Source organism: Cervus canadensis, chromosome 1, assembly GCF_019320065.1.
Source record: "Cervus canadensis isolate Bull #8, Minnesota chromosome 1, ASM1932006v1, whole genome shotgun sequence".
NCBI lineage: Eukaryota > Metazoa > Chordata > Mammalia > Artiodactyla > Cervidae > Cervus > Cervus canadensis.
Genome location: NC_057386.1, coordinates 1,737,835 through 1,765,312, shown reverse-complemented (window position 1 = coordinate 1,765,312; position 27,478 = coordinate 1,737,835). Strand labels below are relative to the sequence as shown.

At 50.8% G+C, this 27,478-nt stretch overlaps 1 protein-coding gene across 2 annotated transcripts; it reads left to right on the top strand.

Annotated features, from left to right (window-relative positions):
• Positions 1-2,988: 2,988 nt before the first annotated feature.
• Positions 2,989-20,590, top strand: LOC122441522. Of its 2 annotated transcripts, none has more exons than XM_043468339.1 (5): positions 2,989-3,238; positions 11,963-12,156; positions 18,700-18,833; positions 19,982-20,155; positions 20,444-20,590. In XM_043468339.1, the coding sequence occupies exons 1-5, from the start codon at positions 3,171-3,173 to the stop codon at positions 20,534-20,536; spliced, it is 663 nt and encodes a 220-aa protein (XP_043324274.1). In that variant the 5' UTR covers positions 2,989-3,170; the 3' UTR covers positions 20,537-20,590. The 2 variants fall into 2 exon arrangements, with proteins under 2 accessions (XP_043324274.1, XP_043324191.1); XM_043468256.1 differs by having other exon boundaries at positions 3,171-3,238; positions 19,982-20,162; positions 20,455-20,590.
• Positions 20,591-27,478: the final 6,888 nt, after the last annotated feature.

Sequence of the window (27,478 nt, the reverse complement as noted above, 5' to 3'; positions counted from 1 at the left end):
GACTTAAACAGCGAAGGAAAGTTTGTCTTTTGCAACTGGAAAAATCATCTGAGCCATGTTTCTGTCCTCATATGTTTGCATTTAAAGTTTCTATGGTTTCCGTGGAAACGACACAGTGACTTTTAAAGAAGAAATTCAAGAAAAGCAGTTCCTTTCACGTGTCCCATTACATGATGAAAGTCCCTGACTTCAGACCGTAAGGCACAACGCCTGGAGCAGGGTTGGAATGTGGTACGTTTTGTTGAATAATAAACAAGTGAATGGAGTCCTCTAACCACCTGGTGAAGTATGAAGTGTTACATCCTCAAGACATTTGTTAGGACTTTTTTCCCACATGTGTGTGAAGTAATTTCAGTTAGAGATAACAGGTTTTTCAAATAGTAATACCTTGGGAACCTGTTTTAATGAATAAAGAGTAATAACATTGGATGAAATGATTGATCATCTAAGGTTTTTGCTCAGTTGATAAGTCGTGTCCTACTCTTTGTGACCCCATGAACTGCAGCTCGCCAGGCCTCCCTGTCCATCACCAACTCCCAGAGCTTGCTCAAACTCATGTCCATTGAGTCGGTGATGCCATCCAACCATCTCATCCTCTGTCACCCCGTTCTCCTCCTGCCTTCAATCTTTCCCAGCATCAGGGTCTTTTCCAATGAGTCAGCTCTTCACATCAGGTGTCCAGAGTATTGGAGTTTCAGCTTCAGCATCAGTCCTCCCAATGAATATTCAGGGTTTATTTCCTTTAGGATGAACTGGTTTGATCGCCTCACAGTCCAAGAGACTCTCAAGAGTCTTCTCCAGCACCACAGTTTAAAAGCATCAATTCTTTGGTGCTCAGCCTTTATACAAATAGGTATTTTTCAATAAAAGAAAAGATTTGCTGTTTTACTTTAAGTCTCTCTCTCATTCTCTCTTTTATCTTTTTTAAAACAGAAGATGAAGGTAACCTCAGCTTTTCTCCATCTACAAAACTGTAACTGCTTTACACAGCTCCTGGTTCTCAATAAATGTTTATTCCATAAAAGAACTGTTTCACTGCTTGAGCCTCCATGTATCAGAGGGACACACCCTGACTTTGCTCCTCTCTGAAACACTTGGGTTCCTGACGGGAGGTTTCCTTTCCTCTCCAATGCTCTCTGCTTCTGATTCCACAGATAACCAGCATCAGTAACATAGAGTCCAAATAGGTTGAACTCTGTGCAATTTACAACATTTGATTGGCTCACAAAAGCAGACATTTCAAAGAGATTAAAAGTCAATAGAATTATGATGTGGAATGTCTTAAAGTGTGATTTTAACATCCGTCTGTTACAAACTGCTCAAGTGATCAAAAAATAACAACGATGTTGGATATTAGAACAGCGTGATTAAGACACTGTATGATATTCACACATTCAGAAATTTATCTCAACTCTTTTAATCCGGATTCTTAACCAGACTTTGAGGAATATTTCTAAAAGTTGAGCACTCACTAGGCCACAAAGGACATCTCAATAGGTACCAAAGAATTGGTAAAAACATATATACTATATTCTCTGACCACAGTATGATAAAATAAGAACTCAATTTAAAAAACAAAGTACTCTTGTATATTTAGAAATTAAAAATGGTACCACATCTTGTGTGTATGGGCCAAAGAGGAAATCATGCTCAAAATTAGAAATAATGCCACGATCAGCCTGGATGGGAGGGGAGTTTGGCGGAGAAAGGATACATGTGTGTGTGTGGCTGAGTCCTTCACTGTCCACCTGAAATCATCACAACACTGTTTATCAACTGTACCCCAGTACAAAATAAAAAGCTCAAATTAAAAAAAGAATAATGTCAAGTTGCTTTGTCATGGCCTGATTTTTCCCATTTTATTCAGGATGGCTTACCATCTGATGACACCAGGAAAGCTAACAGCAGGCCTCAGGAACCAAAAAATAAGCCTGGTTTTTAGTGGGGAAAACTATAAAGTCTTAATGAAATGGCTTACTTTTTAATAGCTTATTCTTTTCACCCATCTGTCCATAGATTCTGTGTCTAGATTTTTATTCAGACGATGAAGAATCCGCCTGCAATGCAGGAGACCCAGATTTGATCGCTGGGTTGGGAAGATCCCCTGAAGAAGGAAATGGCAACCCACTCCAGTATTCTTGCCTGGAGAATTTCACGGACAGAGGAGCCCAGCAGGCTACAATCCATGGGGGTCACAGAGAGTCGGACAGGACTGAGCGACTGACGCTAACACTGCCTGCACTTGACTCACCAGGGCTCAAGTAAGAACAGCCGCTTCCAGCACATGGAAAAGTCAGTCCATTCCTGTGTGGCTCCAAGACTGCCTCCATCCAAGGCTCTTCTGGAAGAACCTGCAAACTGTGGACAGCGGAGGGACACCCCTGGGAATGTGAGAGACAACCAGATGGCATCTCAAAATACCAGCACGCTCCATTTACAACAGGGTTCCCGACCACAGCATCACATCTAGATGAACCTGCTAGGCAGTCCTATTGAAATAGGCATCTCCACTACGCACGGATGGGCTTCCCAGGTGGCTCAGTGGTAAAGAACCCGCCTGCCAAGGCAGGAGACTCAGGTTCGATCCCTGGTCTGGGAAGATCCCCTGGAGAAGGGCATGGCCACCCACTCCAGTATTCTTGTCTGGAGAATCCCATGGACAGAGGAGTCAGGCGGGAGAAAGTCCATGGGGTCGCAAAGAGCTGTGTGTGACCTGAGCAGATTTGATCACATCTCTTACCCGTTGCAAGTCAACAAAAACACAGGAATAAGTCATCGTTCAGAATAGCCAATGCGTCCCAGACAGAGCTACTTGCACCAGAGCAGGGGATGTATTTTGCTTCCTGCTCATCCCTCAGTCCAAGTAAAATGCTTCCCCACCGTCACATGCTTGAGTGCACAAAGGGGAAAAACCGTGCCGAGGTCAGCAGAGCTAAAATCTCTTCTTCAGGACTCCAGTCCCAAACGGCTTAGGAATTCCATTGGCAACATCATAATGTCAACATTCCAAGGAAGTCCAGAGCCCCCGGAATCAAGGACTAGGATGCCAGAGAAAGGATGGAACGCGATCCCCGTGAATCCTAGGATTTGGTGTAAGGGCAAAGGCTAAGAAGCCGGAAGTGAAGAGAGAAATCCCGTCCACACTGCTGAATCTGAGCACCATCCGAAGAATGTCCCATTTCAGTAACTGGAAGGCCTGCCAGGTCAGCAGAAGCTTGATGCCATTTGACAACATCAGGTAATCAGCCGTCCTTTTCTTCCTTTATGTCGCTGGACTCCCGCTCTAGGTGTCGGTAGCAGGGCTTTCCTTAAGCAGAGGGTTAAAAAAGCTCACAGCTGCAGCAGCAGTCCTTTCAGTTCAGTTCAGTCACTCAGCCACGTCCAACTCTTTGCGACCCCATGGACGGCAGCGTGCCAGGCCTCCCTGTCCATCACCAACTCCCGGAGCTTACTCAAACTCATGTCCATTGAGTCAGTGACACCATCCAACCATCTCATCCTCTGTCGTCCCCTTCTCCTCCTGCCCTCAATCTTTCCCAGCATCAGGGTCTTTTCCAATGAGTCAGCTCTTCACATCAGGTAGCCAAAGTATTGGAGTTTCAGCTTCAACATCTCTCCTTCCAATGAATATTCAGGACTGATTTCCTTTAGGATGGACTGGTTGGATCTCCTTGCAGTCCAAGGGACTCTTAAGAGTCTTCTCCAACACCACAGTTCAAGCATCAATTCTTCTGTGCTCACCTTTCTTTATAGTCCAACTCTCACATCCATACATGACTACTGGAAAAACCATAGCCTTGACTAGATGGACCTTTGTTGGCAAAGTAATGTCTCTGCTTTTTAATATGCTGTCTAGGTTGGTCATAACTTTGCTTCCAAGGAGTAAGTCTTTTTTAATTTCATGGCTGCAGTCACCATCTGCAGTGATTTTCAAGCCCCCAAAAATAAAGTCTGCCACTGTTTCCACTGTTTCCCCATCTATTTGCCATTAAGTGATGGGACCAGATGTCATGATCTTTGTTTTCTGAATGTTGAGCTTTAAGCCAACTTTTTCACTCTCCTCTTTCACTTTCATCGAGAGGCTCTTTAGTTCTTCTTCACTTTCTGCCATAAGAGTGGTGTCCTTTAACAACAAAAATAAGAAAATCGTGTTGTTGTTTTTTTAATTGGATGTCTTTGCGGTATGGTAGAGGGAAAAAGACATTTTTCTTTCTGTATTAATTTCTTTAAAAGTTATTAGAGTAAAAATAACTAGGTAAAAGTCGTTGCAGTACATGAAATGCATTCATCACCATTTATCTGACTCAAGGTGGCTCCAAGGCCACAAGTGAAAAGTGAAAGTGAAGTCGCTCAGTCGTGTCCTACTCTTTGCAACCCCATGGACTTGTAGCCCGCCAGGCTCCTCCGTCCATGGGATTCTCCAGGCAAGAGTACTAGAGTGGGTTGCCATTTCCTCCTCCAGGGGACCTTCTTGACCCAGGGATCAAACCTGGGTCTCCCACGCTGCAGGCAGACGCTTTACCCTCTGAGCCACCAAGGAAGCCCCAAGGGTCCAAGGCCCAGGGTCCCAGGCCAAGGGTGCCTCCTAAAGAGTCCCTCTTGTAAGGGAAGGATCCGAAAGGGCTTCGGAACTTACCCAGAGCACAGCCGCGTGGAGAAAATGAAGTCGTTCGCCCCTAGTTTCTTGCTCTGGAGTTCCCGGTCCTCCTGCTGGCCAAGAAAAATCAAAACTGCCCATGAAGGGGAACTTACTCTGTTCTAGTTTGAAGCATGTCACCTTGAGATGAGCTCAGCTTCCTTCGGGTGAATGAAGAGTCAACTCGAAGGCTGTTTCTTCCTCCGTCGAGGGGTCACTTCAGCCGCCCCTCCCCAGCCAGGAGGCGCGCGCGGGGCGGGCACACGGCCGGCCGGGGTCCTCCGCCGCGGGCCGCGGTCTCTGGGCGCCTGGGCGGGGGCTCGCTCAGGTGCAGCCGGTCTCACGTCCTCGTGGCGCCCTGCTGGCCTCTGCCGAAGCCCGAGTCCCCGTGGCCCTCAGGTCACCAGGTCCCCGTGCAGGGCGGGCCCCTGGCCACGGGGCTGGGCCGGGACCGAGCGCTCAACACCCCGGCGACCGCTCGGCGGGGCCAGAAGGGCCCCAGCATCCGGGGCTCTGCCTCCTGCAACCCCGGCAGACGCAGGGGGCCCCGGGTGGACCACCATGTGTGTGCAGACTCTCCCGAGAGTCTGACGCCCCATCACCCCTCCCCGGTTTGGTTAAACCAGGTGGAGTCGGGGAGGAGACGCCTGGCGAGGAGGCGGTGTCTTCTCGGTGAGTGACCGAGCTGGAGCTGGCATTAGCATCCTAGCTCTTCCCTCCCAGACACGCCCCCCCCCACCCCCCACCCCGGGGAGGTGGTCTCCACTTCCTCTTCTGATTGGGGTGGGCACTTCCCCAAAGCCGTTTCCTCCACCTGCTCTGCACTATGGCTTTTTTTAAACTTATTTTTCATTGGAATATAATTGCTTTACAATCCTACGTTTTTACCTTACAACAGTGTGAATCAGCCATAAGTATACACACATCCCCTCCCTCTTGACGCTCCCTGATCACCTCCGGCTCTTTATATGTTAAAGGAAACCCTTAAGCATTTAGAAAACCCCTTCTCTCTTTACGAAACCTGGTTTCTTCCTTGCTGTGAATTCTTTGCCAATGGGAGATGAGGACTTTAAAATTGACTTCATTGTCTCTGCTTTCTGTTTCAATAGCCCTAATTGTCCCCAGTTCAGTAGAAGCTACATCTTCTGATGACTTACTGGATGTAGGATAAATCAAAGCAGCTTTACAAAGTTATGGGAGCCACACAAGGGAAAGGGAAGGAACAACACGTAGCCAAGGCTGGTGACCATGTAAGCATCACCACCTGGAGATTTGAGACCCGATAGTCCGAAGCGGGGTCACCAAACCCAGACACAAAGTGTGGAAAGAGAGCAGCTGACCTTCAGTTCAGCTTCCCAGGTGGGTCAGTGGTAAAGAACTCACCTGTCAATGCAGGGGACATAGGAGGTGCAATAAACGGGGGTTTGATCCCCGGGAGAGGAAGATCCCCTGGAGGAGGGCCCAGCAACCCACTCCAGTCTTCTTGCCTGGAGCATCCCACGGACAGAGGAGCCTGGCCGGCTATGGCCCACAGCGTCGCAAAGAGTCAGATGTGACTGAAGCAACTTCACGCACGCATGCAGCCTTCAGCTGAGATCGCAGTAGGCTTGAGACAGCCTCCCAAGGGGGAGCCAGCCCAAGGAGTAAGTACTGCATCACTTTCCTCCCTTCTTCTCATCCCCCACTGAGCATCCCATCCGCCTAAACGAACTGGACGCCAGAGGCAAGGGCTCCCCTGATAGAATCCAACCGGCAGCTCCACGGTGGAAGGATGGACAGTGGACAGGCTGGATGAGATTCAGTCTAAAAGCTTTTCCTGAAACAGCATGGGGAAGGGATCAAGTACAAGTGGATGAAGGAGAAAATCCCATCTGTATTTTTCAGAGATATGATCTCCCTATAACATATGCCTGTCATATCCATAGTTCCATTTCTACCAGTGTCTAAGTGGCTGCTTCATCCATCTAAGTATGGATTTCAACCAGATGCCCACTGATCTGTGAAGTGTTCTGGTGAGGATAACCGTAGCTGGCCCCAAGGGCTTTCCGCATGCCAAGCACTGTGGGAAAACTTGTTATTTCCTCTTCAAAAGAGACTTCAGGGGTAACACTTATTATTAGCATCTCCTTTTTACAGATGGGGAAACCGAAACTAAAAGAATTAGAAAATTCATCCAAGGTCCTACGAGCTGATCCACAGTCCATATGAGATAAAAGGCCAGGCTCTCCAAGATGGGTGGGCTTCCCAGGTGGCTCAGTGGTAAAGAATCCACCTATAATGCAGGAGACATGGATTCTCTCCCTGGGCCAGGAAGATCCCCTGGAGAAGGAAATGGCAACCCACTCCAGTATTCTTGGCTGGAGAATCCCATGGACAGAGGAGCCTGGTGGGCTACCGTCCACAGGGTCGCAAAGAGTTGGACGTGACTGAGCAACTGAACAAGAACAACTCCAAGACAGGCAGGGAGCTGGGCAGCACACACGGGACCTTGGCATCAGCTTCTAGATCATAGCGCTGGTCACCAGCTGGAGCGGGGGGCCCCGGGCCACCAGATGGTTTTTCAAGAGAAGCTTGTAATCCACGTTGCACAGGAAAGTTCCCATTTCTTGTGCAATTTACATTTGTTGTTCAAAGTGATTTAAAGTATGCAATCAGGAGATCCAGTCTGCAAACCTCTGCTCAATTGTAACAGGGAAAATCCACCCCAGGACCCCCGCACCTCCCCCGCAACACACACACAACTGAAGTGCTTGTCAACAGCCTTTCAAGAGCTGCAAACCAGGAATGTTTGTTTCCTGTCCAATAGACAACCATTGCGTTTGTAAGTTTGATGATAATAAAAATGTGATAGACAATTTGTGGTGACCAGTATGAACTGTCTCATGCTAAGAACTTTACATGTGTCATTTCATTTTGTCTTCACAACTACTCTGCACTTTACATTTATCTCATTATTCACGTCTTCCAGACAAAAACAGAGTTCAACAATATTTTCAGAAATACTGTATGATATCACTTATATGTGGAATCTAAAAAGTACAACAGACTAGTGAGCATAACAAAAAAAAAAAGCAGACTTGCAGATGTAGAGAGCAAGCTAGTGGTTCCCAGTCGGTAGAGGCGGGGAGAGGTGAGACAGGGGTGGGGAACTAAGGGGTACAAACCATTAGATATAAAATAAGCTACAAGGAAAAAAGTAATCAAAGAAGATACAAGGATATACTGTACAGCAAGGAAAATACAGCCAATATTTTGCAAAACTATAAATGGGGTATATATCCCTTAAAACTGTGAAGGACTGCATAGTAGTCCTGCAATTTGCACAATATTGAACAACACTTACGGGGTTCCCAGGTGACTCAGAGGTAAAGAATCTGCCTGCCAATGCAGGAGACGTGAATTCGACCCATGGGTCAGGAAGATCCCCTGGAGAATGAAATGTCACTCTTACGCTTGAAAACAAAAATGCTTATCACAGTCCTCAAGTCTTAAACTAGATGACCGTAGAGCTTAGGACTTGACTGAAGCTCTCTGACTCCCCAAATTAAGCTTTTTCTACCAGAAGTAGAAGACTTCCCCCTGCACGGCTCTGAGATTCTAGGCACACACTCCAGAAATCCGCTGGGACAAGTTTTTCTTCCAAGTGGGTCACCAGTGATAACCGCAAGTGAATGCATTTTGCAGTGCAGGCAGCTCACCAATCGTTCAAACATCACACGCCCTAAAAGCACCACGGACACCTTTAGAACCAAACAGAAAGTGAGATAAGCGGAGTAGAGCACGGAACAGCCTGTTCTCAGACGCCAGCAGGCTGGTGGAAAAACAAACAGAATCTGCTGAAAATTAATAGGAAGGCAGAGACCTATTGAAGAAATGTTAAGAGGAGCCTCGGTGCTTTTTTTCAATCCCTGATGTAGAGAGAAAATGTCATTTTTACAGAGTAGCTTTAAAAAATGGGTTCCACTTGCTGGAACTGAAAGGATGACATTAAATAAGTAGCTTGGATCATCCCCACTGGGCTTTCCTGTGGCTCAGATGGTGAGGAATCCGCCTGCAACACTGGAGACACGGGTTCGATCCCTGCATTGGGAAGATCCCCTGGAGGAGGAGACGGCTCCCCACTCCAGTTTTCTTGCCTGGGAAATCCCATGGATAGAGGAGCCTGGTGGGCTACAGTCCATGGAGTCGGGAAGAGTCAGACGCGGCTGAGTGACTAGTTTCTCTCTGAGTGGCTTGTTCTTGAGCAGTTTGTTTCTCGGGAGGCGCACTGCAGCACGCAGGATCTTAGCTCCCCAAGCAGGGACGGAACCTGAGCCCTCCGCAGTGGAAATACAGAGTCCTAGCCACCGGAGTGCCAGAGAAGGGCTTGAGTGTCTCACTCTTATCATGCAGGCCTCAGATCCCAATTCTCTTGCCCGAAGGAGTAGACCACTCAGTTCAGAAGGGTGCTGTTCAGTCGCCCGGTTGTGTCCTTTGCGAGCCCGTGGACGGCAGTACGCCAGGCCTCCCTGTCCCTCACCACCTCCCGGAATTTGGCCAAGTTTGTGTCCATTGGGTCGGCGATGCCATCCAGCCATCTCATCCTCTGCCGCCCTCTTTTCCTTTGGCCTTCAGTTTCCCCAGCAATTCAGAAGGGGGCCCTCACAATGACTTTCTCTCTCCCTCGTTTATTTCCCTTCCAGCACTTTTCACGAAGGACAACTGCTCTCTCTAGATATTCACTCACCGACTCTCTTGTCCCCCAACACCCTAGCACCCAACACAGCATCTACAACATCCCAGGGAACAGAAAACAAGTGTTGGATAAGCAGCCCCAGGCCCCGTCCTGCAGCCCCAACAAAGCATACACCAGACTCACAGCGGAGAAAGCCGTGTCACCGCCGCCTGTGTGAAAGCAAACAGCCAGTTCCACTTATAAAAATATGCTTTCAGTTAAGATCACAGGAGATAGTTTCTAACTGATTATGCTGAGCTGGGGAGTGAGATGCAAAGATAATAAACACATTTAATTGAAAACAGATGGAAAGCAGTCCATTCCCCCATGGGTGACTTGACGGAGGGCCCCTTAGACTACTCTTCTCGCCAGCATTTTATGAGCATAATTTTACATGCCAGAACACACGTTCTCATGAGGGGACATCTCTGCCGCCCCAGCAGTCACTCGATGGTCAATCCATCTTGACAAGGAGTCCTGAGGGTCCATGCTCATTTGCATTTCTGCCCAGGTCTGGTTCCTGGTACTGCCCGGCTCCAACTTCATAAATAAGAATCCATAACAGAGGGACACGGTCTAAGATCCTTGAATAGGGCACCAGAGACACTATAATAGCATCTTTATTGAGTGTCGATTTCCTTCTTGTGCCAAAACACGCCTCCGGGTGATTGGTTCAAAGGATACAACTTGCTAGCAAAGCTGGAGGTTTCTGGTGATCAGACACAGAGCAGATGTCCCCTGAGTACAAGAATGTTGTTTTTCTAAACAACTGCCCAGCGACTCACAACGGTGCCGCACACACACACTGCTGAAGCTGCCTCTCTGCGGAGGAGCAGCAGAGAAGCCCAAGAAGTCACAGAGGCTTCAGAAACCAAGGTCAAACTCATCAAAGAAAGGCCACACACTTTTTCACGGCACGGAGAAAATTCCAGGTGCCCGTCCAACCTCAGGGAGGACAGTTCGATGCCTGGTGGTAACCCAGGGCTCCCAGAGGGACGCAGTGTTGCTAAATCTTCACATTCTCTTCTAATTATCACGTCCAGGACACTGGGTTTCAGATGCTACTTCTCTGGCTCTCAGGAAGAACTTAAGCTGGCCAGAGACATTACCACTTAGTGCTTCTTCAGATGGGCTAGCCACAAAAAGGAAACACAAAACCATGTCCTGTTTTCTGAGCCTTTAGTGTAGCTGGACACTCTTGATGAATCTCAGATGCAACTTTCATTGGTACAAGCAGCACCCAGACTCTCTGCTCCTGGCTGACTCTGGGTGTCACTGCGGCTCTGGGGCGTATTAATCATGCCTCCAACTCTCTCTTCCACATAGTTCATATTTTTAATCTACTGTCTTTTATTCTCCTCAACCTTTACCCTATATTTTGCCCTGTGCCCATCCATCTATCCATCCATCCATCCATCCATTCATCCGTCCACCCACCCAGCCATCCACCCACTCACCCACCCATCCGTCCATCTGTCCCTCCATTCACCCTTCCATCCATCCATATGAACTGAGCGTCTGTCTCTCACCAGATACAGTGCTACTTGCTGGGGATGAACTGGTGAACAGGATAGAGTCTAAGACCTCGTGGGACATCATACCTAACAGTGGAGACAGGCGCGAAGATGGACCACTTATCGCACCTGTGGTCATTATTAGACTGGAGATGCTTGAAAGGGGCTGGGGACCAGAGGGAGGGCAGGTCTACATGGGTGGGCGGGAGGCAGGAGGTGTCATGGACCCCTTCATGGAGGACGTGACAAGGAGGAGTCCCCAGGAGGATGGGAGCACAAACGAGGAAAGTGGGAAAGTGTGACATTCGAGGCAGAGTGAGAAACACAACCCAAGGCGCAGAAACCCGCAGCCCCGGGATGCTCAGCGCCGGGGTGGGGAGGGCGGGGAGGAGGTGGGCAGGGCTGAGTTGGGAAGCTCCTGGTGCGCCTTGCCAAGAGGGGTGACTTGGAGGTTTGAGGGTGACCCGAGAATTGTGTTTGGTACTCCCCCAAAATAACCTTCTTTTCAATTGCTCTGCCTGCAATGCAGGAGACGCAAGAGACGTGGGTTGGATCCCTGGATCAGAAAGATCCACTAGAGAAGGAAATGGCACTCCAGTGTTCTTGCTGGGAAATCCCAGGGACAGAGGAGCCTGGTGGGTACAGTCCATGGGGTCGCAAAGAGTCAGACACAACTGAATAACTAAATAACAGCAAATATTAAGTTTACCCCATAAAAATGAAATACTAGCTCTTAAAAGTGTTCTGAGTTATAGGAACTTTTCTTTCATTCATATACATGAATGTGTATAGTAAGTATGTGTACACATGCACACATACATGCACACTCACACATACACGCACACACACACACTCACACACACACACACCTGCTCTCCGAGCGCCCTGCTACTTGGGGACAGGGCACGCCCACTCATCTCTCCCTCTACTATACGCAAGGATAAGGGAGAACATCCATTTTCTCTCCAGTTTACATTCTTTTTCCTGAAGTTAGGCTTTCCATTCATCACCTTCCTCTTAAGCCCACAGGCCGGGCCCCACGTTCAGGGGCAGTTGACGCCCTCAGAGCATCGGCGCTGACGGAGGTTTTGTGTTTAGAGCACCCTGTGAGAGGAGGAAGGAGAACAAGAAGGAAGCCCTGTTTGAAGAGCAGCCCCGGCCCCTCGGTCAGAGGCTGCCGAAAGGGGAAGGGGCCCAGATCGCGGGCGACAAGACCAGGGACGCAGGAGCTGACAAGGCTGCGGAGGACAGCGCTCCTCTCGGCAAGAGAGAGTCCCGAAAGGACGCCAGGGGTAAGGCCAGCCATCCGGGGGCATCTGCGGCGGTAAGGCCAGCCGTCCTGGGGAACCTGCGGGGGTAAGGCCAGCCGTCCTGGGGCAGCGGGGGTAAGGCCAGCCGTCCTGGGGCATCCTGCGGGGGTAAGGCCGGCCGTCCTGGGGAACCTGCGGGGGTAAGGCCGGCCGTCCTGGGGAACCTGCGGGGGTAAGGCCGGCCGTCCTGGGGATCTGCGGGGGTAAGGCCGGCCGTCCTGGGGAACCTGCGGGGGTAAGGCCGGCCGTCCTGGGGAACCTGCGGGGGTAAGGCCGGCCGTCCTGGGGCATCTGCGGGGGTAAGGCCGGCCGTCCTGGGGAACCTGCGGGGGTAAGGCCGGCCGTCCTGGGGAACCTGCGGGGGTAAGGCCGGCCGTCCTGGGGCATCTGCGGGGGTAAGGCCGGCCGTCCTGGGGCATCTGCGGGGGTAAGGCCGGCCGTCCTGGGGAACCTGCGGGGGTAAGGTCAGCCATCCTGGAGAACCTGCAGGCTTTCTTCCATTTCAGGAACTGAGGCAAGGGGGCAAGGGCGGAGCTGATGTGATGGGACCCAGGGAATGGAGGTGGGGGGATTGAGGTTATAAAGTGCAAGTCTGCAGAGCTACAGTGCTCAGGACATAGCATCCGACCCCAAGGCTCTCACTTCTGACTTTAGGTCAAACCGGGGTTGGGCAAAAGCGGACGGCTCCCAGGGACGCCAACGGCCAGGCAGGGCAGGGGCTCAGTGGCCAGACCACAGGTGCTGCGCCCTCAGGGAGAGAGTCTGCTTCTGGCCAAGGACACGCGAGCCCTTCCCGACACGCTGCCTTCATGCCTGGGAGCTGGGCTCTTCCCGCAAAGCAGGGACCGCGCCGGGCACACCCCATTCAGGCAGGAAGAGCTCAGCTGCCAACGAGGCATCCTTCGAGACTGGAGGGCAGGGATGGCCCTGGTGGTCCAGCGGAGAGGCAACCACGTTGCAACGCAAGGGACTCAGGTTCCACTCACCGTGGGGCCCCCAAGCCCACCCACCGCAGGGAAGATGCCCCAGGACGCAACGGAGAGCCGACACAGCCAAACATTTAAAAACAGAAGAATGGGGATGCGTCCCCTCGTGCCTGCGGCAGACACCAGGGCGGGGCCGCGGCCGGGAGCTGGAGCCCAGAAGAGAGAGGAAGACAGGCAAGGCCTCTTCGCATTTCCGCCTCCTGCTGTAGCCGAGAAGCCGCACCTTCTGCAGAATCGCGCACGGGATGGTTCTGCTTGGTGTGCCTCCTGGATGCAGGAGAGAAAAGCGGGGGGTGTTTTTAAGGTGAAATGTTATCTTCAAGCCTCACTTACTAACTGGATGGTGCAATCCTTTCTGATCATTAACTCAGAGCTCTCACTTATTCCGAGTCCCAAACAGAGTGACAAATTCCAGTTGCCAGAGCCAGGGTTACATAAATCCTCCTGACTGCCTCCTGATCCCGCTCACACAGAATCAGGAAGGGGTCTTAGGGATGCAGACCCAGCTCACATTTTGCAAATCGGTTTCTAGTCCCTAAAAGTCTTCTTGGTTTCAGCCACATGGAAGCCAGTGAAAACTGTGAAGATGTGAACCAGGTAAAACTGAGCTTAGAAAGCTTTTGCAAGCTTTGCCAAGTCTGGTCCTGCTCCCCAGCACTGAAACTAGTCCTTAAGAAGCTCCGTGGGGGGACTTCCCTGTGGCCCAGTGGCTAAGACTCCATGCTCCCAATGCAGGGGGCCCGGGTTCAATCCCTGGTCAGGGAACTAAGATCCCACATGCCACAACTAGGACCTGAAGCCACCAAATAAATAAATAAAAACAAACATTTAAAAAAAAAAAAGGAAGACTTGTGGGAAAGGGAAAGAGGAGAGATACAGCAAAAGTAGGAAACAGGAGACAACTTATCTTAGGCTAACAACTTCAACTTTGAAGCAAAGCAAGTGCAAACTCTTCGTCGCCAACGGAATTCAGAATGAGTGTCAACTTCAAAGGCACAGGAGACAGACATCTGGCTCCTCTTGTCTCCCAGCTCAGAGGCCGTCTGAGGGTCTGCACACGAGCCCACAGCGTTCCAGACCCCTGCATGCAGCCGTGTTGATTCTCCCCCAGGCTTCCGACCTTTTCATTCACATTCCCCTCCAGCTCTGCTCAGAGATCAAAGCCCTAGCGTCGTGCACCAACCACGCGCACAGTCAGCTAAGTGACAGGCACTTTGGGAGCGTGTAGGGTAGAAGAGTGGGCTCATTCTGTCATTCACTGACTATGTGGTGAGCACCCACTCTGCTCTAGACAGTTTCAGGTGCTGAAAACCCCTCAGTGAATACAAACCAGAGGAGATCGTCCACAACACAAACGCAGAAATCACTCAGCTGAGAGACGAGGGCAGCATGGACCTGCATGAAAACAGTATTAGAAAGGTCCCCCTCTGAAACACGTGGTGCTCAGGGAAGGAGTTCAAATGGAAGCCCATACATGTTGGGCTTCCTGGGCGGCTCAGACGGTAAAGAATCTGCCTGCAGTGCAGGAGACCTGGGTTCGATCCCTGGGTCGGGAAGATCCCCTGGAGAAGGGCATGGCAACCTACTCCAGTACTCCTGGCCTTCCCTTGTGGCTCAGACAGTAAAGAATCTGCCAGTAATGTAGGAGACCTGGGTTCGATCCCTGGGTTGGGAAGATGCCCTGGAGAAGGGAAGGGCAACCCACTTTAGTCTTCTTGCCTGGAGAATCCCGTGGACAGAGGAGCCTGGTGGGCTACAATCCACTGGGTCATGAAGAGTTGGACATGACTGAATGACTAACACTTTCACTTTCACACGTTAAATATTATTGTATGTGCCTAGATGCTCTGTTGATAGACTGACTTTATATGCATGATTAATGACATAAAATATTTAATTTATACTTTATCATTAAAAACGGCTTCCTAGGTGGTTCAGTGGTAAAGACTCCACCTGCCAATGCAGGAGACGCAGGAAATGTGAATTCAGTCCCTGGGTCAGGAAGATCCCTGGAGGAGGAAATGGCAACCTATTCCAATATTCTTGCTGGGAAAACCTCACGGACAGAGGAGCCTGGGGGGCTACAGTCCATGGGGTCACAGAGAGTTGGACACGACTGGTCAACTGAGCACCTCATTAAAATAACACACTAATGCAGAGAATGCAGTTATGGACCATATTCTATTCTGCAACTCATCTCCAGCCTCCCAGCGCAGTGTGGGCCGAGGGAGAATTTGAATGCCACTTTCATCTGCATATGGTCCCATCTGGGCCGAATCAATGACCCCAGGAGGTCAGGGCTTGGTCCCTAAGGGGGCGGTGGAAGCTATGGAAGCTGTCGTGGGAGCCTGCAGTTCAGACTCTGCCATGTGAGCCCTACTGTTTCTTACTGTCCTCCCACTTGAAAGTGATTAGGACTTTCTTCCATTTGGGGTTTTTTTACCCACTTCTGTCCCTGAAAGGCTCCGGAAATTACACAGCAAGTTTTCCAACAGATGCTCCTACAAGCAGCCGACAGTCCCTCACAGCTGCCCGGCTGCCCTCCCCACATGTCACAGGCCTGACGTGGCACAGAGGAAGGGAGACTCGAGCCCACAGCCCTGCCGCCTCCAGAATGCCCAGCTCCAAAGCCAGGTTGCCTTTCACAGCCTGGGGAGGTGCCTCTAAACCACCAGGGGTTCTGCCAGGCAAGAGATCCCAGCAGGAAATACCCAGGCATGTAAGATGTCAAGTCGGAGTGGTGGGGAGGGGGAGACGGAGAAATGTTCCAGAAGAAATGGGCTTGCTTGGAAAAGTGCGATTGCCAAAGCAATTTTTGGAACCTTAGTGCAGAGAATAGTGGGAGCGACTGCATCTGGGGGACCGGCGGGCACTCCCCAGCCCCGGACTCACATGCGGCATGAAATCTGAACCATGGCCTTTGCATTCGACTGCCTCTCCTCGGGGGTATGTGAGGAGATCAGGAAGACTGCAGATCAAAGGAGCACTTGCTCCAGCGTGTCGGGGTCAGGGAGCACAACTCTCAGGCCAACTCTGCACTTTCCGCCCAAACGTGCTCGAGACTAGACGGCTGAGCTGAGCATGGCTCGGTTTTCTCGGAGAAGAGCAGATGGTTGGACGAGAAAGGGGCGCAGAGAGCAAAGGCTCAGAAAGGGTGAAGGTCCACCCCTCACACATGGCTTTGTTCACCTCAGCCCACATCCTGGTGCCCTGGCTCTTCTTGGGCAAAACGGAGTTCATTGCACTCAGCTTGCGAAGTCATTTCAGTCGTGCCCAATTCTTTGTGACCCTATGGACCATAGCCCGCCAGGCTCCTCTGTCCATGGCATTCTCCAGGCAAGAATACTGGAGTGGGTTTCCATTCCTTTCTCCAGGGGATCTTCCCCACCCAGGTATCAAACTCGGGTCTCCTTCCTTTGCAGGCAGATTCTTTACCATCTGAGCCACCAGGATGGGACCAGAGTAGATGATGTAGACGAGAGCGGCGTTCAAATTCTCCCTCTGCCCACACTGCTCTAAGAGGCTGGAGACAAGTTGGAGGACAGAACGTGGTCCATAAATGCATTCTCTGCAGTGGTGTTTTTTTTAACCAAACCTCACCCAAACCCGCCTCCCTGCAGCTTCCTTTGTTGGTTCTAGTTTCGTCCACAGGGTCTGGTCAGACGAGCTTGACCCCTGTTCTTCATGGCAGCCTTCAGATATTTGAGAGTGACTGCATGTCCCCCGCCAGATTCATTCATCTTCCGTCTAACCATTCCCACTCCTTTCAGTCACGCCCCAAAGAACAAAGAGCGTTTTAGGATTTCCACGCCATCGTCACCACTCTCCTCTGAAGGAGCCCCAGTGGGTCCAGGTGCCCTAAGCTGAATTCAAGGATTCACCTGTGATGAGACCAAGAAGAGAACACTGGGTCCATTCCCTTCTTGTTCCAGATTCTATGTCTACTGATGCAGGCAGTGGCCTTGTAGACAGGTTCTCAGTCACTCAGTCATGTCTGACTCTTTGCAACCCATGAACTGTAGCCTGCCAGGCTCCTCTGTCCATGGGACTTTCCAGGCAAGAATCCTGGAGTGGGTAGCCATTTCCTTCTTCCATCCACTCACACAGTTCAGTTCAGTTCAATCGCTCAGTCATGTCTGACTCTTTGTGACCCCATGGACGGCAGCATGCCAGGCCTCCCTGTCCATCACCAACTCCCGGAGCTTGCTCAAACTCATGTCCATTGAGTCGGTGATGCCATCCAACCATCTCATCCTCTGTCATCCCCTTCTCCTCCTGCCCTCAATCTTTCCCAGCATCAGGGCCTTTTCCAATGAGTCAGTTCTTTGCATCAGGTGGCCAAAGTACTGGAGTTTCAGCTTCAGCACCAGTCATTCCAATGAATATTCAGGACTGATTTCCTTTAGGATGGACTGGTTGGATCTCCTTGCAGTCCAGAGGACTCTCAAGAGTCTTCTCTAACACCAGAGTTCCAAAGCATCAATTCTTCGGCGCTCAACTTTCTTTATGGTCCACCTCTCGCATCCATATATGATTACTGGAAAAAACACAGCTTTGACTATATGGGCCTTTGTTGGCAAAGTAATGTCTCTCCTTTTTAATATGCTGTATTGGTCATAGCTTTTCTTCCAAGGAGTAAATGTCTGTTAACTTCATGGCTGCAGTCACCATCTGCAGTGATTTTGGAGCCCAAGAAAACAGTCTCTCACTGTCTCCATTGTTTCCCTCTCTATTTGCCGTGAAGTGATGGGACCGGATGCCACGGTCTTAGTCTCCTGAACGTTGAGTTTTAAGGCTCACAGAGCAAGCAGCAAATTTGTCCTGCTGCTGATTTCCCTAAAGCTTGCAAACTAGGAAGTGTTTTCCTGTTTTTAACTGGCTGACGAAGAAATCAAAAGAGGACTATTTGGTGACACAGAAGAACGAAATGAAAGTCAGAATGTAGTGCCCATGAATAAAGTTTCACTGGGACACAGTCAGTCCCACCCACTCATTTGCATATTTGCATACTGTCTGTGGCTACTCTGGTGCTGTGATAGATGAGATGGCCCACAAAGGCTTAAATGTTTACTATCAGGCCATCAGCGGAGAAAGTCCTCCGACCTCCACGCTCAAGTCAAAGAATGATCCTGCACAAAGGCAGAAAAATGAGAGGCGTACTTAAGTCATCCTTTAATAAACCAAATTAAATGACTATGTCAGAGCCCCTAAGAACCTTCTCTAACTCAGTTAAACCCCCAGAGCAAGAATCAACTCAACCTGTGTGGCCTCAACGCACGAACAACGAACGTGGCCTGAGACACGTCCACCGAGCTGGTCACATTCCAGAAAAGTGAATCGGAACATCGTGACCAGGGTTCCGTGGGTCTCCTGACAAGTGCTTTCATTCTGGGCTCTGGGATGAGGGTCTGTTCTTTCTCAGCCGCACAAGCCTCTTCCTTGTTATGCTGGGATCAAACACGGACAGATCAGCCCCGGTCGCGGTGGGAAGGAAGGGGTGAGGTGCCGGGGTCCTCCACGGTGCCCTTCTCTCCCCCAGGAACAGACTGGAAGCTGCCGGTCCCCCTGGGACCTGTTTATCCACCTTTGGTCTCGACTCTGAGCTCCGTGAAAGCCCTGGGACGAAGCTGGGAACTGTCTCCTCCGATGACAAACAGGTTCTGGATACACGACGTGAGACTCCCGAGGGTCCCTTTCCTCCTTCGTCCTTTGCAGGTTGAACAGTGAGAACGGGCCCCGTCTGGGGTGAGCTGAGCAGAGTGCTGAGGCCAGTGCAAACCAGGGGAGCAGGAGCAGGTGGTGTCTGTCCCTCCCCACGTCCCCGTCCTGCCCGGACACCTGGTGAGACCAGGGCAGGGGAGAAAGGGAACCCCGAGTGCAAGTCCTAATGCACCCAGCATGACCCTCATCGGGGACCCCTACAGGGAGAAAAGAAAAACCCTCAAAACCGGGCCGTCTCCTGATGGTCCTAATGGTTTCTTCCACGTCAGGCCTGCTCTGTTCCTCCTCCCGCCGAAGCAAACTTACAGCTACCAAAGCGAAAACCCTGGTTGGGGGGAGATAAATCAGGAGCTGGGAGGAACACTCACACTACTATACGTAAGACAGACGACCAGGGACCCACTCTGCAGCACAGAGAACTCTGCTCAATAGTCTGTGATAAACTATAGGGGAAAAGAATCTGAAAAATAAAAAGATGCATGTTTACATATAACTGAGGGCTTCCCCGGTAGCTCAGATGGTAAAGAATCTGCCTGCAATGCGGGAGACCCAGGTTCGATCCCTGGGTCGGGAAGATCCCTTGGAGGAGAAAATGGCAACCGACTCCAGTATTCTTGTCTAGAAAATCCCATGGACAGAGGAGCCTGGTGGGCTACAGTCCATGGGGTTCAAAAGAGTCGGACACAGCTGAGCTACTAACACTTATGTATAACTGAATCACTTTGCCGTACACCTGAATCTAAGACAACGTTGTAAATCAACTACGCCCCAAATAAAATTTTAAAATAATAATAATCTGCCACAGAGGCGGGTGGTGAGGGGTGGGGTCATCACTAGAGCTTGTGCCCTGACCCTCCAGCCACTGACCCACTGACCCAGTGACCCAGTGACACATGAGGGGTTACGGTTAGTGTTGGTGGGGGGCGGGCTTGCCCCTGTGATCTGCATCTCAGGGATACAGAAAATTAAGAGAGGTGCCCGGAAGCCCAACTCATGCACGAGAGGCGTGAATGAGAGCTGCCCGTTCTAAAAAGCCCCCGCCTGGTCTCACCGTGAGCCCGTGGCGCTCGGGAACCTTTGTTTCTTGGGCTCCTCGCCAGGTGCGTGTGGCCCACCTGCCCCAGCAGGGCCCCTTCCAGAACTTCATGGACATGAAGGCGGAGAAGAGGCTGGCCGGCCGCAAGGAGCGTCGCAGCCGCTTTGGAGACATCAACACTCACAAGTGCTATCAGTTTGGACAGATTTTCTGCCCTTTCCAGGCCCTTGCCACCACGGTGAGCAAGCTTTTCTTCCGTTTTCTTCCATAATGTCTTTTAGTGAGAACCAGGACAAAACCCAGGGCTTCCTTTCTTTGGAGGGATACATTAGTCAGTTCTGGCTGCAAAATAAATTACCCTAAAACTCAGTGGCTTACGCTAGCAAGCATCTACATTTCTCCCTCGCTAGCTTAAAGAGAAATATATTCATTCCACTTTTTCTCACTGCAAGTCCACAGGGCAGGAAGAGTAAGAATTGAGAATAATCCCAACTATCACAAAAGACTAAATCTGGTCTACCTACAGGTCTGCAACCCCAGAATTAGGGAAAGAGCTGAAGGCAGGTGGCCACAGTTGTGTTCAGAAATACAGCCATTTCCAGAAGAGGAAGAGGCCTAGAGAGGGGGGGATCTTTTGTGATAAAGGATGATGGTTCTGGTTCCTTCTTCCTCACCTGTCACCTTCGGGACCCAGGTCAATTCAAGTCGGACTGTTCCAGGAGGCAGGTCCTTGAAACTCTTGCTGTTACGTCTTCATGGTACTTTGTAGAGTTGCAGTCTTACCGTTCTAAAATTTGAGTGTGCCTGTGAATCACTTGGGGGATGTCCCTGGTGGTTCAGTGGTAAAGAATCCGCCTGCCAGTCCAGGAGACACAGAGATGTGGGTTCAGTCCCTGGGTCGGGAAGATTCCCTGGAGAAGGAAATGGCAATCCACTCCATTATTTTTGCTTGGATAATCCCATGGATAGAGGAGCGTGGCAGGCTACAGTCCATGGGGTTGCAGAGTCAGACATGACTTAGGGACTAACACAACAACAAAATGAACCACTTGGGAAGCTTGATAAAAATGTAGATCCCCCTTGTAGCCATTACCATGCAGGGGTCTTGGGTGTCTTAGATGGATCCTCAGAATTTCCCTTTTTGATGAGTTCTCTATGTCCCGTGTTTATGTATCATCACTCAGCAGGACTTCCCAAACTGGCTCACTCCATCAGTGCCCCTAGGGCTGATGGCCAGTATGCCAGGCCGCCTGTAACCCGTTCCCAACTCCATCGTGTACACTGGAACCCGGGTCAGAAACTTCTACCCATCCGTAGTTCCCATACTTCCCTGAACTTCACAGTCGCCTGGGCAATCACGCTCCTCCCCATCTTCCCTCCGCCAGAGCAGAGATCAGAAGCTCTGGGGGCGAGTCCCCAGCAGCAGCATGCTATAAAGCCCTGCTGGTAGGGGCTTTAGAGTTCACCCCAGTTTCCCCAGGACTGACTTGCCTGGTTTTCCTGGGACTTTGTGTCTTTTAATACTAAGAATCCTGAGTCCCAGGACCCCACATTCCTGGTTTTAAAACTGAATATCTCAAGTCCCTGGAACTCATGCAAACCGCGTGGTTCGTCACCTGCCCACTCGTGATTCCAAGGTGCAGCCACTCAGGGAGGTCTGCCCTCTGACCTTCCCACGCACCAGCCCCAGTGCCTCCGCTCCCAGGTCACTGCTGCCCATCTTCCCAGCCGCTGACCAGTATCCCCTGTGGAGGGGGCACGTGCCCAGAGCCAGGCATGCTGGAGCACCCAGACATGGAGTTTGAATGGCGCAGGTCACCATTCCAAACTTCCTACCCACCCTCAGGGAGGGCGAGCAAACTGAGCCACACGCCTCAACACGAGCAAAACGGACCAGTAGTAACAGCAGCGCTATAAACTGAGGGGCCCAGAGGAGAGGAGGGCTCTCCAAACTGGAGATGCTCTCTGCTAAATCCAGTACCCGCCCCCCACATCCCCGAGGCCCTGCTGAAGGACAGTGTCTCTAGGTAGGGACGATGTGTCTCGGTAGGGACGGCCTCTCAGCACACAGGGTCACCTGGGAAGAGTGGATCCCTGTGAACTGGAGACAATAGGATCCTTGTGCGGAATCCTTAGTGTGGGGCAGGTATAGTGCCAGAGCCCTCACAAGGCCTTGGGCTTCATGACCTCCGTCATATGAACATCATCCTCGTTTTATCCACGAGGAGACAAAGGGCAAGACGTTAAGGGATTGGCCCAAGACGGCTGCCAGTCAGGGCTGGAGCCGGGACGTGAGGCTGCTGGGCCGGAGCAGGTACCCCCGGCCCCCATGCTCTATTCTACTTTTTTTTTTTATTGATGTATATACAGTGGAATATTACTGAACCATAAAAAGAACCAAGTAATGTCAATTGAAGCAGTCTGGATGGACCTAGAGATTATTGTACTAAGTCAGACACAGACAAATAACATATGATACCATTTATATGTGGAATCTAAAATCTGATGCAAACAAACTCATCTGCAAAACAGAAGCAGACTCGCAGACGCAGAGAACAGGCTTGTGGTTGCCAGGGGGCGGGGCTGGGGGGGTGGACTGGGGGTCTAGGGTCAGCGGGTGCAACTAGTGCGCAAGGGGTGGTAGAGAGCAAGGCCCTCCTGGGCAGCACGGGCAGCTGCTGCTCTTCCGTTTTTTCAGTTTAAACTTTTCATTCGGTATTGGAGTATAACCGATGAATAATGTTGTCATAGTCTCCGGTGGGCAGCCAAGGGACTCTGCCATACACGTGCACGGATGTGTTCTCCCCCAGACTCCGCTCCCTTCCAGGCTGCACGTGAGACTGAGCAGAGATCCCCGTGCTCAGCAGCAGGTCCTCGCTGCTTCTTCACTTTAAACAGAGCTGGGTGTAGGTCACCATTCCAAACTTCCTACCCTTCTCCCCATTCTTCCCCGCCCCAACCATGAGCAGGGAGCTCCAGTGTAGCCATTATTCTCTGCCTGACAGGAGATGCAAAGACTGGTTTTCCCTCGAGACCTGCCCATGAGCCCACACATGCAGAGACTGGGCATCTCCTGCCCCACCAAAGAGAGTCTTCAGGACTTACCCTTGTCTTCCGCACAACTGGGCTTGGGGAAGGACGCCAACAACCACGAAAAGGAGAAACCATCAAGCCACGTGAAAACGCCTCTATTCCCCCCAATAGTTAAGGCAACAAAATCTAATGACAGGAAATAATAAACATTTCAAAACTGCATTTTGGCCTCTCACTACAAGGCTTTGGATTAAAACAGCTCCCCAGGACTTGAGAATTGCTCATTCTCTAACCCAACTTAAGGCATTCCATCAACATGCCTCTGCGAACAGTCTGGGAAGGGTGACCTACTTAGAAGCTGCAGTGCCCAAAGAGAACCGAATCCTCCACGAGTCCACTTGTCTCAGGTCTCTGAAAATACATGGGAGGAGGTGGGTACAGGTCAATGAACCAAGGGCCCCACTCTTTCCATCCTTCTGGTCTACCAGCACCAGAGTGTTGTATAGTGACCTTGGGGTTAGCTCCGTGTGGTCACAAAAGACTTGGCACTGCACCAACAACCACATCCTCACAGGAGCACATCTAACCCTGAAAGGCTGAAGTTTCTGCCCACGTTTTACACACACACACACACACACAGCCAGCCAGAAGGAGAACCTCCCCCAGCGACCGCTGAGCAGATTTCCCAGCAACTCTCCTTGGCAAGGATGTGGCTCGCCCATGCTGTGACCACAAGGGAAGCTGGGAAGACAAGTATTGGATATCTGCTGGGGGCAAGTTCTGCCATTAGGAAAACTGCTGATAAGCAATGAGTGTCTGCTACCCTGGGACACTCCCTAGTTTGCAGCTCAGACCCTTAGACATTCCTACTTAGGCTGAGTGAAGACCTGGCTTCTTATGGTTTCTAAGCATGCATCCTAAGGTTTCTCCTCCATGTTAAATAGCTTTAATTTTTCATTTTAAAAGTAACATATGTTTATAATAAAAGTTACTCAAAAATATAAATAAGAAAGGGCTTCCCTGGTGGCTCAGTGGTAAAGAATCCTCCCACAATGCAGGAGACTCAAGCTCAATCCCTAGGTCCGGAAGATCCCCTGGAGGAGGCAATGGCAACCCACTCCAGTATTCTTGCCTGGAGAATCCCATGGACAGAGGACCCTGGGGGGGCCACAATCCACGGGGTCACAAAGAGTCGGAGATGACTCAGCCACTGAATGGCAACAATAAAAGAGAAAACAACTACCCAAGTCCCAACACTGAGCGACAACTAGCGTTTGCATCTGGAAACTTTTAGATGGCTTTTCAGTCTTCTGTTTTTATTGTTCTCTGGGCCTGCATCTGTTTTCCAGACTTATTTTCTAGCTGCGCCACAAGGCATGTGAGATGTGAGTTCCCCGACCAGGGATCCAACCCATGCCGCTGCACTGGAAGCCCAGAGTCTCAACCACTGGACGACCAGGCAAGGCCTGCCTTTTCTGCAGTCTTGACTCGTTGTTTTTTGCCACCACTGCCCAGCACCTCTCAGAGAGTTTGCATTACAGGCCCCTGTTTGCATTACAGCTTTGTCCCCAGGCACGGGGTCTACCCTTTCCTGTGAACTTTTGACTATACTAAACAACTTCCCTCCAAACTAAAAACAAAATCTATTCCTTCTTTATTTGTAAACTTTAGCCATTTTTGCTGATTCCCAGAGCTTAATTTTTTCACATCAGCAAGCTTATTTCTGAGCCACAGGACGTGCACGCATGGCGCGGTCCCCTCCTCTCCGGCACACGCCTCCTTCAATCCCAGGCAGACAGCTCCCTGTGCAACTACGCTGATTAATTCAATTGTCTACTTGTTTTTCCTCTGACTGCTGTGATTCACGATGACATAGGCAGAATTTTATATTTCAGCCTTTCCCATCTCTCTTAAGCCAGGGATTCACACACTATGGCTCTCAGGTCAAACCTGAGCTTCCTGGATTTTTGTATAAAGTTTTACGGGAAAGGCAGACACATGCACTTGTTAGCACATCTTTTACCGTGGCTTTGGGGCCACAGCCGCAGAGCTGACCAGTTACAACTGTGACTGTACAGCTCAGAAAGTCGAAAATATTCACTCTCTGGCCCCTTACAGAAAAAGCTGTCTCTTCTTTCTTAAACCAAATTCCCCTTTATGATTTCCAATGAAGGGATTCTACTTCACTTATCTCCACTTCGTAAAAATATCCTTGAAATCTGGAGTCCATGACTATGTCCATCGACCAGCAGAGGAAGTCAGGAAGGTATCCAGGTCTCTTTCTAGGAGGACGCCGGGTCGAGAGCTCTCTGATGCTGCCCGGCGCACTCTGTCTGCACACAGGTGAGGCTGCTATCTGGCGAAGAGACCATCCTGTGTGTCTCATGCATGACCTTGCAGTGTGTGGAGAAGCTTCTGTCTTTCTCTCCTTTTATTCTAACCATGAGCCACCACTTCACACCGGCTTCCACTTCCAGGCAGAGAATTCCATACAGAAAGACCGGCTGTGTGTGGATGCCAGGGAGGGTTTAACGTCAGCTACCCGACCTGGGCACTCTGCTTTCTTTTATGCAAGGTGCAAACTTCTACCTGGACTCAAGCAGAGATACAGCTCTGGACAATCACAATGGAATGCAGGGAGAGCCTGAGACCCAAGGAGGAGACTGCCCACACTTAGACCACATGCCCAGGCACGAAGAGGAAGAACGATGAGTGAAATTCACAACTGACAATGAATCTGCTGTACATACATCTTTGCAGAAACCCATTAATGCACCGAGCAAGATCTACACAGACAGTCCTAGGTCTGCTCTAGGACTTGAGCAAGGCAGGACTCAGATGAAAATCATAAAAACCACACCACCAGCGTATCCTGACTAATTACTTTGTTCTGCACACTGTATTCAAAGATTTTGTGGGGCTTCCCTAAAAAATCAGCATTATTTATCTCCTGATGAGTTGGGCTTCCCTAGTGGCTCAGAATCTGCCTGCAATGTGGCAGACCTGGGTTAGATCCCTGGGTCGGGAAGATCCCCTGGAGGAGGGCATGGCAACCCACTCCAGTATTCTTGCCTGGAGAATCCCATGGACAGAGGAGCCTGGTGGGGTACAGTCCACTCACTCACAGAGTCAGACAGGACTGAGCGATGAAGCAGAGCGCACAGCATATCCCCCGGTCGCTCAGGGGTAAAGAACCTGCCTGCCAACGCAGGAGACACCGGGGTTGATCCCTGGTCCGGGTAGATCCCACAGGCATCGAGGCAAGTAAGCCCGTGTGCCGCAACTATTGAGCCTGTGCTGTGGATCCCGGGAGCTGCAGCTCCTGAAGCCTGTCCACCTCGAGTGCGTGCTCTGCGACAGGAGATGCCTCCGCAGCGAGAAACCCGAGGCGCCGCAACGAGAGAGGAGCCCCCAGGCTCTGCAGCCAGAGCCAAACCAGCACAGCAGTGAGGATCCAGCACAGCCAAAAATCAATAATAAAATTACATATAACTTAATCCACACTATTATTCCCCTGAATTAATCCACCATCATTAAGGCTGAGAAACCTGACCTTTAAAGAGATTATAACGGCATCAGGCAGGCACCAGGCAGGCAGCCTCGACAGCCCAGCCGCGGCCCCCCAGGCTTGCCCCGCACAACAGCATTAGCGTTGTGTATCTCACACGCTTGTTTAGAAACCACCTCACACGTCCCTACCCACTCCTGCCCTGTGGTGTATTTGTCCTCTGCTCTTTCCTACGCTCTCTTGATAAAATAACCCCTGCATACGCGACAAATGTTAATGGAGTCATCTGTCACCGCTGGTAGATAACATCTTACAGTTTTCCCTGCTGCCTCCTAGAGCTGATGCCTCAACGTGAGCGCTTCCCCTCCTGGCCTTGGAGGGGGCGAGGACCTGGAAGGGAGACGTTGGGCTTTTAATGTGCAGGGTCCCCAGGGACAGGGCGAACGGGCAGAGAGGAGGGGAGCTCTGGGTACTGCCAGCAGCTTCGAGCTGGTTTGGGAGAGCTTGGCCACTCAGGACGGGACAGCCTTGGGCGTGACGCTTGTGAGATGTTGAGGAGGCCAGCTCCTGGTGAACAGCCTCGGTGTGACCGAGGCCTGACCGTCCGCAGTTGGAAGGCTTTCCCTGGCAGGTCCCAGGCCAGGCCTGCTGGCAGTCACGCACCGCTGACTCTGAAGGGTCCCCTGGCCTGCTGGCATTCCACACCCTCGTCTCTCAGTGAATGGGCAGAGGGGATCAGCTCCAGGACCCCCTGCGGATGTTAAAATTATGGGATGCTCAAGCCCCTTACTCAAAACTCTCTGCTTGTAACCTTCACACACCCTCCTGTACACTTTAATCATCTGCAGATTAATTACTGTTGACACTATGGGAACAGTTGCCAGTGGGGGGAAGGTTGCAAATTCAAGTTTCACTTTTTGGAATTTTCTGGAGCCTTTTCCCACAGTGAGTTGAATGCAAGGATGAGGGATCCGCAGAAACATACGGCCCACGGTGCTCGCAGGCCCAGCGCTGGTGCTT

Excerpts from the sequence above, each read along its gene's own strand:
- LOC122441522 (XM_043468256.1), top strand. The coding sequence starts at position 3,171 with ATGTCCCATTTCAGTAACTGGAAGGCCTGCCAGGTCAGCAGAAGCTTG. Across the intron at positions 3,239-11,962 it reads ATGCCATTTGACAACATCAG|AGCACCCTGTGAGAGGAGGA; the intron begins GTAATCAGCCGT and ends TTTTGTGTTTAG. Across the intron at positions 18,834-19,981 it reads ACAGGTTCTGGATACACGAC|GTGCGTGTGGCCCACCTGCC; the intron begins GTGAGACTCCCG and ends GCTCCTCGCCAG.